Below are 17,102 nucleotides of genomic sequence, written 5' to 3'. Positions count from 1 at the left end.
GAGGGTTTCAAAACTGGAAATTTGGCTCTAGAGTCGATGAAGCATGCCCACATGGCACATAGATCCATGTGCACGTGGCATTTAAGGGGGTTAACAAGACTAGCATTCATGTTAACAAAATTGATAAGTACTCTAATTAACTCAATGTGTGAGAGAGAGAGAGAAAGAGAGAGAGAGAGAGAGAGAGAGAGAGAGAGAGAGAGAGAGAGAGAGAAGACTCCAATTGTCACAAAAATACGGAAGCGTAAACTGACGTTTAATTGTACTTCAAATACTCAAGAGAATTAGAGAGAGAGAAAAAGCTTGACACTTCATTGGGACTAGAAGATGGGCTGGTCCCCCCCCATAAAGAGAATATCTTTATTACTAAGGGAGAATCTTTACAAGCACACGAACGGGGCGAAAGCCCGTCCTCTATTCTTTCTTGGCCTTTTTCTGCTTCTAACTGAGAGAGTAGAAGAACTGCTATCTGACTACTGAGAGGATCTATCCTCTTCTGCGAGATTTTGGGAAGCTCTCGTAGGGGAGAGTCTACCTTCCACAAAACTCATCGGAAGCTCTCACGAATGAGGGTCTATCTTCCACTAGCTGTGCCACTTTGGACGTAATCATTCCTACAATCAACCAACCACAGAAACATGCAAAACACACACACACACGCTTGCTGTAATTTTCTGCACATAACCAGAAATTGTTACCTGAGCGCGTTCCAATGCCAAAATGGAGGTCCTTTTCGCGATGGAAATGCTACAAACTTGGTGTATGTGTAGAGTAGGTAGTGGGGAATAAGATTCTATTAAGACTTTGCTGAAATTCACCCTAATACAAGTGATTAGGGGCTGAAAACAGGAAATTTGCAGCAGCTAGACAAGGGAGAAAGAGAGTTTTCTACTACTTTACGCGATGAAACTTCTCCCAAAGCTGCATGCAACCATGAGACGCCTTGTTCTAGGTGATGGGTGCTCAAATGCTCCACATACACCACAAGGTGCTGCTCTCAAGCTTCAATGGAGAGCTTCACTGCGTAGAGGATAGTCAACTTGGGGGGCGTAGTGCACTGCCAACCTAGCAAGAGGAGGAGGGGCTGCTCTCTTATAGCCTCCCAAAAGAGGGGGCGTTAGCATGAAGAGAGGGGGTGAGAGAGAGAGAGAGAGATTGCATGGGAAAGTGTGCCAAGTGGCACACTTACTTTAAAAATTTTAAACCATTCAACTTTTGACTTTAAAAATCCTATGCTAGTTAATGAAATGTGCAATTAAGTGCACAACTGCACACATAGATGCAACAAATGGAAACGTTATCTGCTCCCTAGCGCATTGCCGTACCAGCAATGCTCTGGCATTACCTGTTCGCACTTGTCCGGCCATTTAGTCCAACGCAAATCATTTAAGAATACTTTTAACTAACTTATCCTAAGGCCGTAAAATAATTAAGCCTTAGGGTTATTATTCTAAGGACCTCATCTCATTCTTGTGCTTGCACTAGCGCGTAATTTTTTGAGCCTGAAATCTGAGGCTACTATCTACCCCTTCATTGAAGACCCGATTTCCCAATCGCCAGGGCTTCAGGGTATTTTCTACTAGGGTCTCCTTGAGGTGCACTGGCCCAAACTTGGGCGCACCTGAGGCCCCAAAACTGCTAAATCTATTTTGATGTGCACACAACTAATTAGATAATTCTTTTCTCGTAAATAAATTAATTATTTACAAAGTCTGACTTAGTTACATCCCTCTTGATTCTATACAATTGACCTCAATTGTAGAGCGTCAACATAACTGTGCAAGATGTCTGGGTAGTCCTTAAGATCGGACTCAGTCATCCACTTTGCACCTAAAGGAGTGTAATTCTTTAACTTGACTAAATACTTTCGATGTAGACTCCTCGACTTGAGTTGTCTCTCCGAGTGGTGTATTATCTGTTCAGGTTGAAGGATTTCCTCAGTCTCTTGGACTTCGGGAGGATCTTCTTGTACTGGCGCCACTGGAGGAGGTCCAACATATGGTCGGAGGAGACTAACATGAAAAGCTATGGATGCACCAGTTAGAAGGAAAATCCAATCTGAAAGTCACGTCGTTGACTTTATCTGTAATTTTGAAAGGGCCGTAAAATCTATGGGAAAGTTTGACAACTTTCCCTTCGCCGACCCGCTTTTTCAATCAAGCTTTCTCAAACCGAAGCAGGACATATTGTCCTTTTTCAAGATTGAGATTCCTTCTGTGCTTGTCTACTTTTCTCTTCTGTTGCTCTTGAGTACGAAGAATCGCTTGCTTTACTTGTTGATGGGCAATATCAATTTTGCGCATTCATCTGCGGCGAAGATGTTTTCTTTGGTCACCATAATAGGCAGTAAGAGTGGCTTGCCATAAATAATTTCGAAGGGAGCTTTACCAATTGAGCAATGTATGGTATTATTATACGCAAACTCAACTATTGGTAAGTACTGTTCCCATTCGGATTATCGTTCCGAAACATAGCACTTGAGGAGATCTAAAACAGTGGCATTAGTGATTTCGCTTTGACCATTTGTTTGAAGATGATAAGCTGATGAAAAATCAAGCTTAGTTTCCATTTTTTCGAACAATGCCTACCAAAATAGACTAGTCATGCGGGGATCTCTATCGCTGACAATAGTCTTTGGCAATCCATGGTGTTTAAAAATCTAAGCTAGAAATATTCTAGCCATGTGATCAGCTTTGATGGTCTTCTTTACTGGAAGAAAATGTGCTTGCTTACTGAATCTGTCTACTATAGTCCAGATTGCATCATTTCCATTCTTGGATCTAGGAAAATCCGTAAGAAAATCCATCGCAATACTTTCCCATGGCGTGCTAGGCACAGGGAGCGGATGAAGCTTGCCATAAACTTTATGTCTGTCATATTTTCTTTTTTGGTAGACTAAACACTCACGTACATGTTTTTCAATGTCCGCATGGAGTGTTGGCCAAAAGAAATACCTTTCGAGGGCACTAGTGGTGGAAGCAATTCCCCGATACCCGGCATAAGGAGAATTATGTGCTTCATCCATCACCTTCTGCCGTAAGGGCTGAGCTATGCATATTGCTTGTTGACGATAGAGCGTATTATCCCTAATGGAATAAGGTGGCCTTGAGTGACTAGCTTGAAGATCTGCCCAAATTGTGGCGAAGTCTGGATCTTGAGGATACATCTCGCTGAGAGATTCTAGTTCCTCATGATAAATTGTTGTTAGTGGTCTGCAATCTAGTCACCCTATGAGCATGTGAGGTCACATGGCCTAGCACACATGGCATGGTGAGTTGCACAAGAGTCCAAAAAAGTATCCTAGTCACCCTAGCTTTCCACATTCTATGGAGCCACTCTTGCTCTTTGCGAGTTGTCCCTTGACCCTTGGGAAAGATACCTATGTGGCCCGTGAGAGGTGCATCTAGCCATATACTGCTACTATTCAAGTATCCACTCATTTGTACATACTCGTAGTGTTGTTAGTTTATTTCCAATCAAGCTATCATTGGTGTAACTAAGTCAAACTTTGTAAATAATTAATTTATTTTACGAGAAAAGAATTATCTAATTAGTTGTGTGCATATCAGAATAGATTTAGCAGTTTTGGGGCCTCAGGTGCACCCAAGTTTGGGCCACTGCACCTCAGGGAGACCCTAGCAGAAAATATCCTGAAACCCTAGCAATTGGGAAATCGGGTCTTCAATGAAGGGGTAGATAGTAGCCTCAGATTTCAGGCTCAGAAAATTACGCACGCTAGTGCAAGCACAAGAATGAGATGGGGTTCTTAGAATAATAACCCTAAGGCCTTATTATTTTACGGCCTTAGGATAAGTTAGTTAAAAGTATTCTTGAATGATTTGCGCTGGACCAAATGGCCGGACAAGTGCGAACAGCTAATACCAGAGCATTGCTGGTACGGCAATGCGCTAGGAAGCAGATAACGTTTCCATTTGTTGCATCTATATGTGTAGTTGTGCACTTAATTGCACATTTCATTAACTAGCATAGGATTTTTAAAGTCAAAAGTTGAATGGTTTAAAAATTTTAAAGTAAGTGTGCCACTTGGTACACTTTCCCATGCAATCTCTCTCTCTCTCTCTCTCCCTCACTCCCTCTCTTCATGCTAGCGCCCCCTCTTTTGGGAGGCTATAAGAGATCAGCCCCTCCCCCTCTTGCCAGGTTGGCAGTGCACTACCCCCCCCCCCCCCCCCCCCCCCCCCCCCCCCCCAAGTTGACCATCCTCTACGCAGTGAAGCTCTCCATTGAAGCTTGAGAGCAGCACCTTCTGGTGTATGTGGAGCCTCTGAGCACCCATCACCTAGAACAAGGCCTCTCATGGTTGCATGCAGCTTTGGGAGAAGTTTCATCGCGTAAAGTAGTAGAAAACTCTCTTTCTCCCTTGTCTAGTTGCTGCAAATTCCCTGTTTTCAGCCCCTAATCACTTGTATTAGGGTGAATTTCAGCAAAGTCTTAATAGATTCTTATTCCCCACTACCTACTCTATACATACACCAAGTTTGGAGCATTTCCATCGCGAAAAGGACCTTCATTTTGACATTGGAACGTGCTCAGGTAACAATTTCTGGTTATGTGCAGAAAATTACAGCAAGCGTCTGTGTGTGTGTGTTTTGCATGTTTCTATGGTTGGTTGATTGCAGGAATGATTACGTCCAAAGTGGCACAGCTAGCGGAAGATAGACTCTCATTCGTGAGAGCTTCCGATGAGTTTTGTGGAAGGTAGACTCTCCCCTACAAGAGCTTCCCAAAATCTCGCAGAAGAGGATAGATCCTCTCAGTAGTCAGAGAGCAGTTCTTCTACTCTCTCAGTTAGAAGCAGAAAAAGGCCAAGAAAGAATGGAGGACAGGCTTTCGCCCCGTTCGTGTGCTTGTAAAGATTCTCCCTTAGTAATAAAGATATTCTCTTTATGGGGGGGGGACCAGCCCATCTTCTGGTCCCAATGAAGTGTCAAGCTCTCTAATTCTCTTGAGTATTTGAAGTACAATTAAACGTCAGTTTACGCTTCCGTATTTTTGTGACAGTGGTATCAGAGCAAGGTCATCCCTCTCTTCCTTAAGGGATTGACGACTCTTGGCAGACTGCACAAATGGGAGGACGCGAGATAGAGTTCTCTCTCCTTCAACAACAGGTGGAAGAGTTGCAAAAAGCTCTCTCCCATCCAGAAGTCCAAAAGATTCTCCATACTCTTGAGAAAGGGAAGGCGAAAATGTCGATGGGGTCGGGAGAAATCCCGCAGAACCCAAAGGCGCCAAAACCAAGGAAAGATCTTTTGATTGGAACCTCCCGCATGCACGAGAGGCAGAGGAAACCTCCAGAACGTCATGTGCGGTTGAACCCAAAGGATCAGGAGCCGGATTCCCCTCGGTTCTCTTTCATGAAGGATCTGGATGACATCGTTGCCCCGGAAGACATGTTTCTTGACGATCCGTCATAGCAAGAAGTGCATTCAAGGGAAAAGACTCCTGTCCATAAGGAGTCTAAGCATAGAAAGAAGGAGCACCATAAGAAGAAGCACCACAAGCAGAAAACATTCAAGTCTAGAGACAAAGATGTGAAATTCGACACCTACAATGGATGGCGTGATAATGACAAAGCTTTGGCTTTCATCCGCCAATTCGAAGTTGCATTTGTTGAAGGGAATTTTAAAGAAAGATCCAAGCTTCGCCATGTCAGTATGTACCTGAAAAGCACCGCCAGCAGTTGGTGGTTAACCCTTATCCTGAAAGATCGCAAACCCCAAGATTGGACTGCTTTCAAGAAGGAGTTCTACGCACAGTTCCTTCCTCCATAATATGAGGAAGAGGTAAAGAAAGAATGGGATCGACTTTCACAGTCAGAGAACGAAACTGTTCCACGCTATGTGGATAGGTTTTGGGACGTTCTCTTGAAAGTCACTCCATTCAAGAAGATTGACGATTCGGAGAAGATGCGCAAGTTTGAAGCAGGTTTGCATGAAGCCTTGCAAAAGGCTATGAAGCTTTACCCTCGAGGTAACTTGCAAATACTTATGGAATCAGCCCGCATAGCTGATGGAATACATGACAAGGGTACTCCCAGGAAGATGGAGCAAAGTACTTACCATGCCAAGCAAAAGGCTCTCCATGAGCAGCCTACCTCTACTTCTTCTTTGCAAAAGAAGAAAAGAACCGCCTCCGAAGCAGAAGCAAAGCCAAATCAGCCCAAGAAAGGGAGATATCTCTCTCGTGCTGAGTTGCGAACCTACATTAGTGAAGGAAGATGCTTCAAGTGCGGAAAAGTTGGTCATATGAAGGGTGATTGTCCTACCAAACCTCCGCAACCACCCTCTTCCAATGCAGTCCCAGATGTACAGGGAAATACAACCAAAGACGGAAAAGAAAGAGCTCTTCTCAAAGCATGGGGTAGTATCAACAACCAACGGGCTCTTATTTTGTTTGACCCTGGTAGTACAGACAACTTCATCTCTACCAAGCTAGCTGACGACCTGAACTTGCAGCCTAATCGTTTTGGAGTTTCTATTCAAGCACAATCTGCTTTCAAAGGGCGGAACTCAAACTCTACTCTAATCATAGGGAAGTTGAATCTAAAGGGCGACGACTACAAAGATCAAGAGTCTTTCTTACTAGCTTCACTTGAAGGATGCGATGTTATCTTGGGAATGCCTTGGCACTACAAGATGTATCCCATTCCTGACTATGTTTAGAAAACCTTATCCTTTGCTCATAAAGGAAAGGAGTATCTTGTACTTGCACATGCAGGTGATTGGCGTATTCCTATCGCCAATCACATTGCCATCAAGAAAGAAATAAAAAAGTGTGTTTCAGCATACTTGATTTTCGCAAGAGGGAGAGATGTGTCTGTTTCACAACTTTCTTTCTCTTTAGAGCAAAAAAGACTTAAGTTATTAGAAAGTTATAAAGATTGTTTTGCAGATGAACTTCCAAATGAACTCCCACCTTCGCGACCTGAGGATCATACAATTGATTTGATCCCAAGAAGTTCTCCTCCAAATCAGCCCCCTTATCGAGTTAGTCTAATGCAGCAAGAGGAGATTCTCAAGCAGGTTAACGAACTTTTGGAGAAGGGCTTAATAAGGCCTAGTACTTCTCCATATTGTTCACCTGTCTTGCTAGTACAGAAAAAGGATGGCACATTCCGTATGTGCATAGACTATAGATCTCTAAACAAGATCACAATCAAGAATCGATTTCCAATCCCTCGGATTGACGACATTCTTGACAAGTTACAAGGAGCAAGTGTCTTTAGTCGTATAGACTTGAAGAGCGGTTATCATCAAATCCGCATAGCTCCTCAGGATGTGAGTAAGACTTCATTTAGAATAACCTTCGGGTTGTATGAATTTTTAGTGATGCCTTTTGGACTCACTAATGCACCAGCTACATTCAACACAATGATGGATAGAATCTTCCACTCATATAGAAGTTTTACAGGCGTTTTCTTTGATGACGTCTTAATCTTCTCAGAGTCGGAAGACGAACACTATAAGCATCTCGCCTTAGTGTTTGAAGAATTACGCAAACACAAATTATTTGTGAATGCTAAGAAGAGTGAGTTCTTTTTAAAAGAAATCCACTATTTGGGCCATATAGTGTCTCACAATCAGGTGAGGATGGACCCTGATAAGATTCAAGCAGTTGTAGAATGGCCTACGCCAACTACAATACATGATGTACGAAGTTTCCTTGGCCTCTGTTCCTATTATCGGCGTTTCATTCGAGCTTTTGCCGCGATAGCAGGTCCCCTCCATGACCTGACAACGAAGCGGATTCCATTCCATTGGGGGTCTGGACAAAAGCAAGCTTTCGAAAAGCTTAAGTATCTACTCAATGACGGACCTGTTCTCACCGTCCCTGATCTTCGCAAACCTTTCGAGGTATACTGTGATGCATCTGGAGATTGTGTAGGAGCAGTTTTGAACCAAGAGGGTCACGCGATAGCCTATGAAAGTCGGCGCCTTAAAGATGCAGAGTTGCATCTCCATATACGAGAAAGAGCTAATGGCAGTAATTCATGCTCTTTCCATTTGGAAACACTATCTATTAGGAGCTGATTTTATTATCAAGACAGATCATCAAAGTCTTCGCTACTTTCTCACACAGAGAAAGTTATCAGAAAAGCAGATGAGATGAGCCAACTTTCTTTCAATGTTCCATTTTCAGATTTACACACTTCTGGAACAAAGAATGCAGTTGCAGATGCTCTCTCCAAGCGTCCAAAGATCAATGCATGTCATGCCCATAGTATTAGAGAGGTCTAGGCCAAAGGCCACTAATAACACTAGGAGTGTGTACAAATGAGAGGCCACTTAAATAATAGCAACATATGACTAGGTGCAACTCTCAAGGTTCACATAGGTATCTTTCCCAAGGGTCAAGGGGCAACTCCCAAAGGGCAAGAGTGGCTCCATAGAAAGTGGAAAGCTGGGGTGACTAAGATACCTTTTTGGACTCTTGTGCAACTCACCATGCCATGTGTGCTAGGCCAGTTGCCCTCACATGCTCACAAGGTGACTAGACTGTTGATTCTACAAGAGGTCATGCCCATAGTATTTGAGAGGTCTAGGCCAAAGGCCATAATCCCAACAAGTCACATGCATACTAGAGAAGGTTGCCTCTACACCAGAAAGGGACAGGAGAGCTTTGTACGCCTAGCTAGGGTAACAACAAATGGGGCCACCTCCTTTTCTCAAAGCTTGGGCAGCCTAGAAGGATGTTACAAAGAAGAGGGCCTTTATTATACAACTTTGGGATGAAGAAGCCCACGACCTTCATGAAGAAGAGGGTCATACTACGCAACATGGAAGGCACTCCCATCTTCTTGTATAACAACCTCACGAGGATGCACGTGGAACATAGAAGGACATGCATGCGGAGGGTGATCCACACAAGGAGAGAAGGTAGAAAAGCCTTCTACAAAGATGAGAAGACTATCATTGATGGCTCCATGGATTAACTGTTTCGGGCCTGTGAGACACAGGCTAACCCACTGACAGAGCTACATTTTGTGTTGCTAAATGGACTATTTTCTTATTTTTCTACGTAATTTCTATTTATTGGAATTAGGATATCTAAATGTGTGCACTTGAACCGTAAAGGTTAGGAACTCTAGATCCACTAGAATTGAAAAAAGCCATCAAGAAACGGACAACTCTGATGTGTCATGTGATGGGTGACATTAAGCATCCCAGAGGGGTTGTACCATTAGTTCGGGGGGAGAGACCGAGAAGGGGATATTCCTGATGCGTCACGTGATGAATGACGGGAGCATAAGAGAGGGACTATTCCATTGGTCCGGCAAGAAATCCGAACTGGAAAAAAGAATACGCATAAAGACGCAAGCACAAGAATAAAGATGGGCTCTAAGAAGCTTTTTTCCTATAAGCAGGATATTTTAAGTGATTTCTACGAAAAGCATATTTTTCCCGCGAGGAATCTGTGTTTGCATTGCATTTATGCTTGAGAACTGCATCCACGGATGCTTGGGGACGTGTTGTGTGGCATCAGTTTTCAGCTCACTGAGGTTTACACAAGTTTTCAAACATGTTCACACATTTTTAAGAGATGACTGGCCGCCCACATAATAAGTGGGCAGCTAGCTATAAAAATAAAGCAAGGCTTCCTATGAAAAAAACAAGTGCTACCTCTTTGGGCTGAAAATATATGTGCGATCTCTCTCTCTCTCTCTCTTGCCTCGCCAAATCTGCCGCAAGCTCTATCTCTCCTCTAGCGCCCCCTGCCCTGCTATTATTGCCAGCAATACACCGGCTATTCCTACCACCTTCCAAGAGCTATAAAAACTACCAACGTTTTCCCTTTTGCTCCTAGTTTTGCGATCGCTAGCTTTTAGAGAATCTACCGTCGGCAATCTACAAGTGAACGTGCGAAGCTAACGTGCATAGGTCGCTTTTCTACACTTGGAGTGATAGGTACTGATTGTGAATACGCTAGACGAATTGTTGTTTCCTGTTTATACTTTTGCAAGTACTCCGTCACGGAGGAGCAAGGAGGCCTCGGCCTATGCTCAGGGATTCTAGAGACAAAATCAGGAACAGTCTATGCAGTTCCGTACTCTGTGTGCAGACGGAGTTAAGAACTTGTCTCTCGGAATTTCCCGAACGGGAAGGAATCGACCATCGAGTTCAAGATTTAGAATGGAGGAGTTACTCGGGTTCGTGTGCTTGTAAAAAAATTCTCCCTAATAACGATTCTCTATAAGGGGAGGGACCATCCCATCTTCCATCCCAACTCCCCAACACTCTGTTGATCTTATCCCTCGTCCCTTTTGGTTGGAATTCTATTTATTTTCAACTAGTTGATTAGCTCCCGTTTGTGAGAGTGGTATCAGAGCTCGGATTCCTCTCTTTCTCTGTAAAGGAGGACAATTCCGGGAAGGAACAGGAAGAACCATGACGAGCCAAGGAAGAACCATTAAAGAAGAACTTCAACAAGTACGAGTTCAACTCGCGGAATTGCAACAGCTTCTCAAGTTGTCCGCTATCCAAAAGGTTTTGGAAGCAATCAAGAACCCGCAAGGAACAAATGTCAATGGGCCTCAAGAAAATCCTGCCGGTGGTAACAACCCACCCGCACGAGAAAAATGCGGAAAGAGGTGCCGGAGCGCACAAGGGACCTCCGGATCAGGACAAATGGCCTTCCAAGAGCAAGGACCACGAAAAGGAACTTTCTCAGTTGAACGAAAGCAAGGTTGTCTCTATCTCTTCTCCATCATATTCTCTTGTTTATACTACTACATCTACTTCTCATATAGTATCTAAGCCTTCTTCAAAGAACAAGACTCCTACTACTTCCCTACGTAATACTAAAGAGAAGCCCAAGTTCAAGAAGGATAACCGCAAGTGTCACTGCAAGATGCGGGTTTTCAAATCCGGTGACAACGATGTCTAGTTTGACAATTACACAGGACGGAGAGACATCCCCAAGGCACTATCGTTTATCACACCGTTTGAAGTTCCTTTTGCCAACAGGAACTTCACCGAAAAATCCAAATTGCGTGTTGGGATGTATATCAAGGAGACGGCAAGCAACTTGTGGTTAGCCAAGATTTTGGAAGTACACAAGCTAGAACATGGGCTCAACTTAGATCTGAATTTTATGAACAATTTCTTCCGTTTGACTTCGAGAAGGACATTCGGAAGGAATGGGACTAGCCTGCTCGGAAGGCACATAAAAAAGTCACAACCTATGTTGACAAGTATTGGTCGATTCTTCTGAAAGTTACGCCTTTCATGAAGATTTCCGATGAGGAAAAGATGTAAAAATTCGAAGCAGGCCTTCAACCTTCGCTTCGGAAGAGCATGAAGGTGTACCCCCACATATACCCTTCAACGGATGATGGAGTCGGTAACCATTACGGAGGATCTACATTCCACTCGTACCCCAAGATGGATGGAACATAGCACGTGCCGAGCAGCGCAAAGAGAGGTTTATGATGACCATGACGACCAAGGTAAAAAGAGTCCCCCTTGAGAACCCCAATCATCCAGAGGGTACTGGAAAACGGCTCAAGTAACTCACGCCAAAGCAAGTACAAACCTTCAAAGAGCAAGGAAGGTGCTTCTACTGTGGTGAGAAAGGACAGATGAAGACCAATTGTTCTAGTCGGTAGCAACGGTAGGAACAAACATCTTCGAAAAAGAAACAATCAAAGAAAGGAACCCGCTCCACCAAGCTCGAATTCTAATCCTGATGTACAAGGGAATACGGAAACAGAAAAAGGGAAACGTCAGTTGTCTGGGCATTTTTCAATAACCAGAGGGTATTGATCCTCTATGATCCTGAAACAACAGACAACTTTATCTCATTGGAAACTCCAGAACGCTTGGGCCTCACACTAGCTCAGCTTGGAACTCCGGTCACTTCTGAATCGGCATTCGAGGGGTTGACCACCAATGCAACTGTTGTGCAAGGACAACTCAATCTTCGGATTGGCGAGTACAAGGACCACGAATCATTTTTTTATGACATCCATTGAGGGATGTGATATCATCTTGGGTATGCCATGGCATTATCATATGCATATATAGCGATTACGAAGATCGGGTAGCCCTACAGAGAGGGAGAGAGACTAGAATCGGAAGATAAATAATCAATCATGCTTACACGACTTAAACAAGAAGCTTCTGGGATTAAGAGGATCCCTCATCTTCCTCCTGTCGTAATAGATTACCTTGTAAGTGATGATAAGAATAGAGTATAGAAGCAGCAGCAGCTTGAGAAGAGCTTTATGATGAGCCTAATAAGCACTCTCCGTGACTCAAGGCTGGCTCCCAATACACACACACACACACACACCCAAAAAGGGAGATAGTGCCATGTAAAGGAGTGGCATCCCTCACTCCTTTCTTTTGGCCCCTTTCCCCTATGTTTTGGGTCGACCCCTCTTACCTGGGCTAAGTAAAAGTGATCTGCTTATGACAGGCAACCTGTGCACTTATCACAAGCTCCCTTTCGCATGCTAGTCTTCCCATGCAATTCTCGTACTTCTCCCAGAATACTGAAGTCCAGGTTCGGAGGTAATTTTGAACCTGTTTTGATCCCAAAAAATTATCCCAAGTCCCTTAAAGAATTTCCCACATCATAATGGACATTCCCTAAGATTTTTGACATCTTTATGCCCATTTGCTTATTTATCGGGGGTTTATCGGATAGTAAAAATTGCTTGTCTCAATGTCATTTTTAAGTTCTTTTCTTCCCAGAAAAATCTCTTAGAACCCTTCAACCAAATGTTACCCCTTGAGACTCATCATTCTTGCTTACTCCGTATCCCATTTTAGGTCAAAGACAGGCTTTTCTCTCTCTAGGATAGAGAGAGAAAATTACTCATCTAGCATGAAATTTTCATTTTGATCACTCTAAAATATTTTTAAGAGATCAAAATGACTTTTTATTATTCTCCGAGTAATTTAAACGTGCCAAAAATCAAATTTGGTGACAAAGTTCTCCTGCACAAGCACATAGCGATGGGAGATGGATCCAATCATCCTCTTTAACACAATGAATACCAAAGGAAGGTACCAAGAAGTAATTCCATGTGACCATACAAACCTCCCCAAGGCATCATCCAGCTGGTACTCCTCGCTAACACAAGCACGTATCCTCCTTGGCATCATTCTTTACTCATGTACTCTCTCATCCTCCTTAGCATCATTTTGTACTCATGTACTCTCTCATCGTCCTCAGCATTTTACTCTTGTTTGAAGTTTCCCTAGCTTCCTTATTGTATTCATACTAACCTACAGCTTCAACCAACTCTGGTGACATAGAAGGCATTCCCAACTTTACATTATAAACTCTTACCCTTATCACGCTATGCATGCAATGCAACTAAAAGCGAAAATGAGAAGCATGACTAGTGAACACCAACCATCAAGAAAGTAGGATTCACTCTAATGGGAGAGTTATAAATGGGCAACTATCAACCGAAATGGCAGCGACCCTCAGGGCTTATGTGACTGGAAACAAAGCTTTTATCCCGTATTTATGATAAACAATGAACATAGCTGATGGCAATAGACACCTTGTATTTACCAGATAGGTTGCATAGCAGCGAAGAAAAAGAGGTTTGTTGCCAGGAACACCATTTAAGATATGAGCAGCTCTTCTATACTCCCGCATATCAAAATACGACTTTGCCAGAAGAAAAATGTCCTCCTCCTCCTCCTCCTGCCCTTCCTCAACAAGCATGCTTTCAGATTCAGCAGCTACGTTGTCCTCACTTCTGGAATATTTATTTGCGCTGGCTCTCTCACTTGAGAACATAACTGAAGTTGGGCTTGGGGTTCTTGCATCCTCTGGTAGACCAACCAGTTGCTCTGCAGCCCTGAAAAAACAACAATAATTGGATGAGAGAAACTGACAACTTTCTAAACCTTATATACAAAACTAGGATCAGTTGAGGACACATCAATTGCTCAAAATTAATTGGAATCACATGGCCACATCAATTGAGGACACATCAAAACCTGATACACAAAACTAAGATCAGTTGAGGACACATCAATTGCTCAAAATTAGTTGAAATTGCATGGAGTGTGAGCAGGTGTGGAAAGACAAGCAAGGAGTGCAGTCTGATACATCCTACACATTCTAACCCAAACCTGTCTACCGGGAATATAAACCTGTCTACCGGTAAATACTTCATCTTGACCTATTATGTCTATGATCTGTCCTAACCTCTACAAACTTCTAAGTTGCCAATTCTGATATGGAATCCCTTTCAATATTAGAGAAGATCCGAGTAATTATTTCAACAATGTCTGCTTCTAAGTTCCATGATTGCTTCAGAAGGTTGAATGTTCACATTTAAGATCATTCAGTGCCAGAATTGCCCAAGTAAACAGACTTTTGATTGCCTACAAGATTGATGAGTTGATAACATTTTTAAGCTGTTACCAATCAGCTAATATTCTTTCTTTACCATACGTTTTCAGTCACAACTACTTACAAGCTCCACTAGTTGTTAAAGGAACGTAATGAGTGCCTCTTTGCGGCAGTTAATTGAAGAATTTTAACAGTTGACAATACTGGTCATTCCGCAAAACTCTTGTTCAAATTCCAATTTCTGGTCACTGCAAGCACTAGTGATCCAACAATACATAGAGATAAGTCTTGTCATGCCAGCCCACACTCACACACAGGTTCATGACAACACAAGAAGGACCAGGCTACTCTATTTGTGGAGAGTCATGGAAGAAACAGCACAATCTCAACATGATAGAGGAACAAAATAGTAAGATGAGACATAGTCTAGAGAAAATAGGGAAGTTTGTAGGCTTAATTAAGAGTCAAAGTTGAGAATCCCCAAAGAGAGAGAGAGAGAGAGAGAGAGAGAGAGAGAGAGAGAGAGAGAGAGAGAGAGATCCATTAACCTCCTTTGGAGGCCAAAGTCGACCTTTAGGACAAAGCACATACACCTTTAGTAACATTCCAGTTCAGGCATCATGCCATTAACGCAAATATAAAGAAAGAAAAGAAAATTACAACTGGCTTCTGGAACCCTCTTATGACTCTCATTGGGGATGCTGTTACAACAAAAATGACCATAAGCATGTATGGTGAAGAATGACTCCATAGTTTTTTCATACACCAAACATACTGCATACGCATTCGGGTATGGAAGTATGAAAAAAGTATGATGCAGACCCATAGAAAATACCATACGTCAGGTTTGAAAAAAGATGGGAAATATGAAAAGATGCATGAATTTCGATTATCTTCAACCAACAAGACTTTGCATAAAATTACTACATGTTAGAAGCTAGAAGTTACAACTTTCGCACAGCATTTGGAACTTTAGACCAACAAAATTTGGACACTGAGCCAGGAGTATGAAATCCATTCATACCCCCACATTTGCAAACGTCTGATTAAGCAATCATACACGTCTCAAAAGAACTATGGATGACTCTGTGTGTGTGTGTGTGTGTGTGTGTGTGTGTGTGTGTGTGTGTGTGTTTGAGTGTGTGTGTGTGTGTGTGTGTGTGTGTGTGTGTGTGTGTGTGTGTGTGTGTGAGAGAGAGAGAGAGAGAGAGAGAGAGAGAGAGAGAGAGATGAAATAAAATGTTATATTAATGTCTTCAAAAGGCCAAAGTGACCTATGAGACCAGAAAGTTACAATGTGGTGGATCTGATACAAAGTCTGAGTAACAAAATAAAAATACTATGGAATCCTAAGCTGCTAGATGTGAACTAAGCAGCTAGTTGGGATTGTGTAGGATATGAGTTGGGGGGGGGGGGGGGGTGTGAGCGAATGGGGGGCTAAAACAACACAATGCGGGTGTATCCTCAGAAAGAGCTAAATCACAGGAGATCCAGCATCGATCGCTGGCGGATCTCATCAATGTCCTCCATGGTCAGTAGTCTGACCAGGCCTCGTGCATGTCAGGCCAAAGTGATCCGAATCCTCTCATGCAGCCTTCGTCAATGCTCTATAGTCCTCTGCAATCGTGGGCGTCTAGATCTCCCCAGCTCGACCGCTCAATCGATCAACGTGCCTCTAGTGCGAGGAGAATGTGGGCTCTATTGTGGTAGTAACTCCTCTGGTTGTCCAGTGTCTGCTCTAAAGAAATTTGTGATCTGACTCTGACACTGGCTAACCTCTCCTCTCATCAAGCGCGCGCGCACGCACACACACACACACACACACACACACACACACACACACACACAGAGAGTGAAATGAAATGTTATATTAAATGTCTTCAAAAGGCCAAAATGACCTATGAGACCAAACTGATACAATCTTGGTGTATCTAGTACAATGTTTGCGTACAAAAATAAAATGAAGTAAAGTGACGTGAACTAAGCAACTAGCTGGAACTGTGTAGGATATGAGTAAGGGGGTGAAAGTAGTGACTGGGGGCTAATACAACACGATGTGGGTGTGCGTGTGGGAATATAATGGGTGACAGCTGATACAAGATGAGCAAGGTGTGTAATCCTTAAAAGAGCTAAATCATAGGAGATCAATCATTAGTCGTAGGCAGATCTCATCAATCTCCTCCATGGTCAATAGTCTAACGGCACGTCGTGCATGTCGAGCCAAAGTAATCCGAATCCTCTGATGTAGCCTCCGTCGATGTTGTGTAGTCCTCCGTAGTCGTGGGCGTCTAGATCTCCCTAGCTCGGTCGCTCGATCGATCAACATGCCTCTGGTGTGAGGAGAATGTGAGCTCTACTGTGGTAGCTGCTCCTGTGGCTACTCAGTGTCCACTATAAAGAAGTCTGTGGTCCATCTCTGAGACAGGCTAGCCTCGCCTCTCATCAAGCTCTCTCTGTGCCTGAGTAGCTCAAGCAAAAACAGACCCAAAAATCTTTGGTCCTCATACCCCATGACTCTAGAAGAAGAGAATTGTAACGTCGAGGAAACTATCCCAAGAGACCTTAAAGATCTATTCGACGAGGAGAGTTGAACTCAAGACCTGTTATTCAAGCGGGTCCAAAGCCCTCTCTGAACAAGCAGTGAAAGCGGCCTCGTATCTCATAGTAAACTGGGCAATGGCATGTGTAATGCAACTTTGTCTCAGGCTCCATGTGACATAGGGAACATGTCCTGCCTCTGCTGGTACTCCGCTCTATCTATC

General features: G+C 43.3%; 1 protein-coding gene across 1 annotated transcript in view; it reads right to left on the bottom strand.

Annotated features, from left to right (window-relative positions):
- Positions 1 to 17,102, bottom strand: part of APC8 (anaphase-promoting complex subunit 8) — a 68,201-nt gene that overhangs the window by 22,048 nt on the left and 29,051 nt on the right. Inside the window, exon 2 of the mRNA XM_086526828.1 lies at positions 13,549 to 13,840. Within this exon, the coding sequence (XP_086382954.1) occupies positions 13,549 to 13,840 (292 nt within the window). The remainder of the gene's footprint in view (positions 1 to 13,548; positions 13,841 to 17,102) is intronic.

This window comes from Adiantum capillus-veneris, chromosome 13 (assembly GCF_014529385.1).
Source record: "Adiantum capillus-veneris isolate H3 chromosome 13, ASM1452938v2, whole genome shotgun sequence".
Lineage (NCBI taxonomy): Eukaryota > Viridiplantae > Streptophyta > Polypodiopsida > Polypodiales > Pteridaceae > Adiantum > Adiantum capillus-veneris.
Note: the sequence above shows the minus strand (reverse complement) of the source record. Positions and strands in the feature narration are given on the sequence as shown.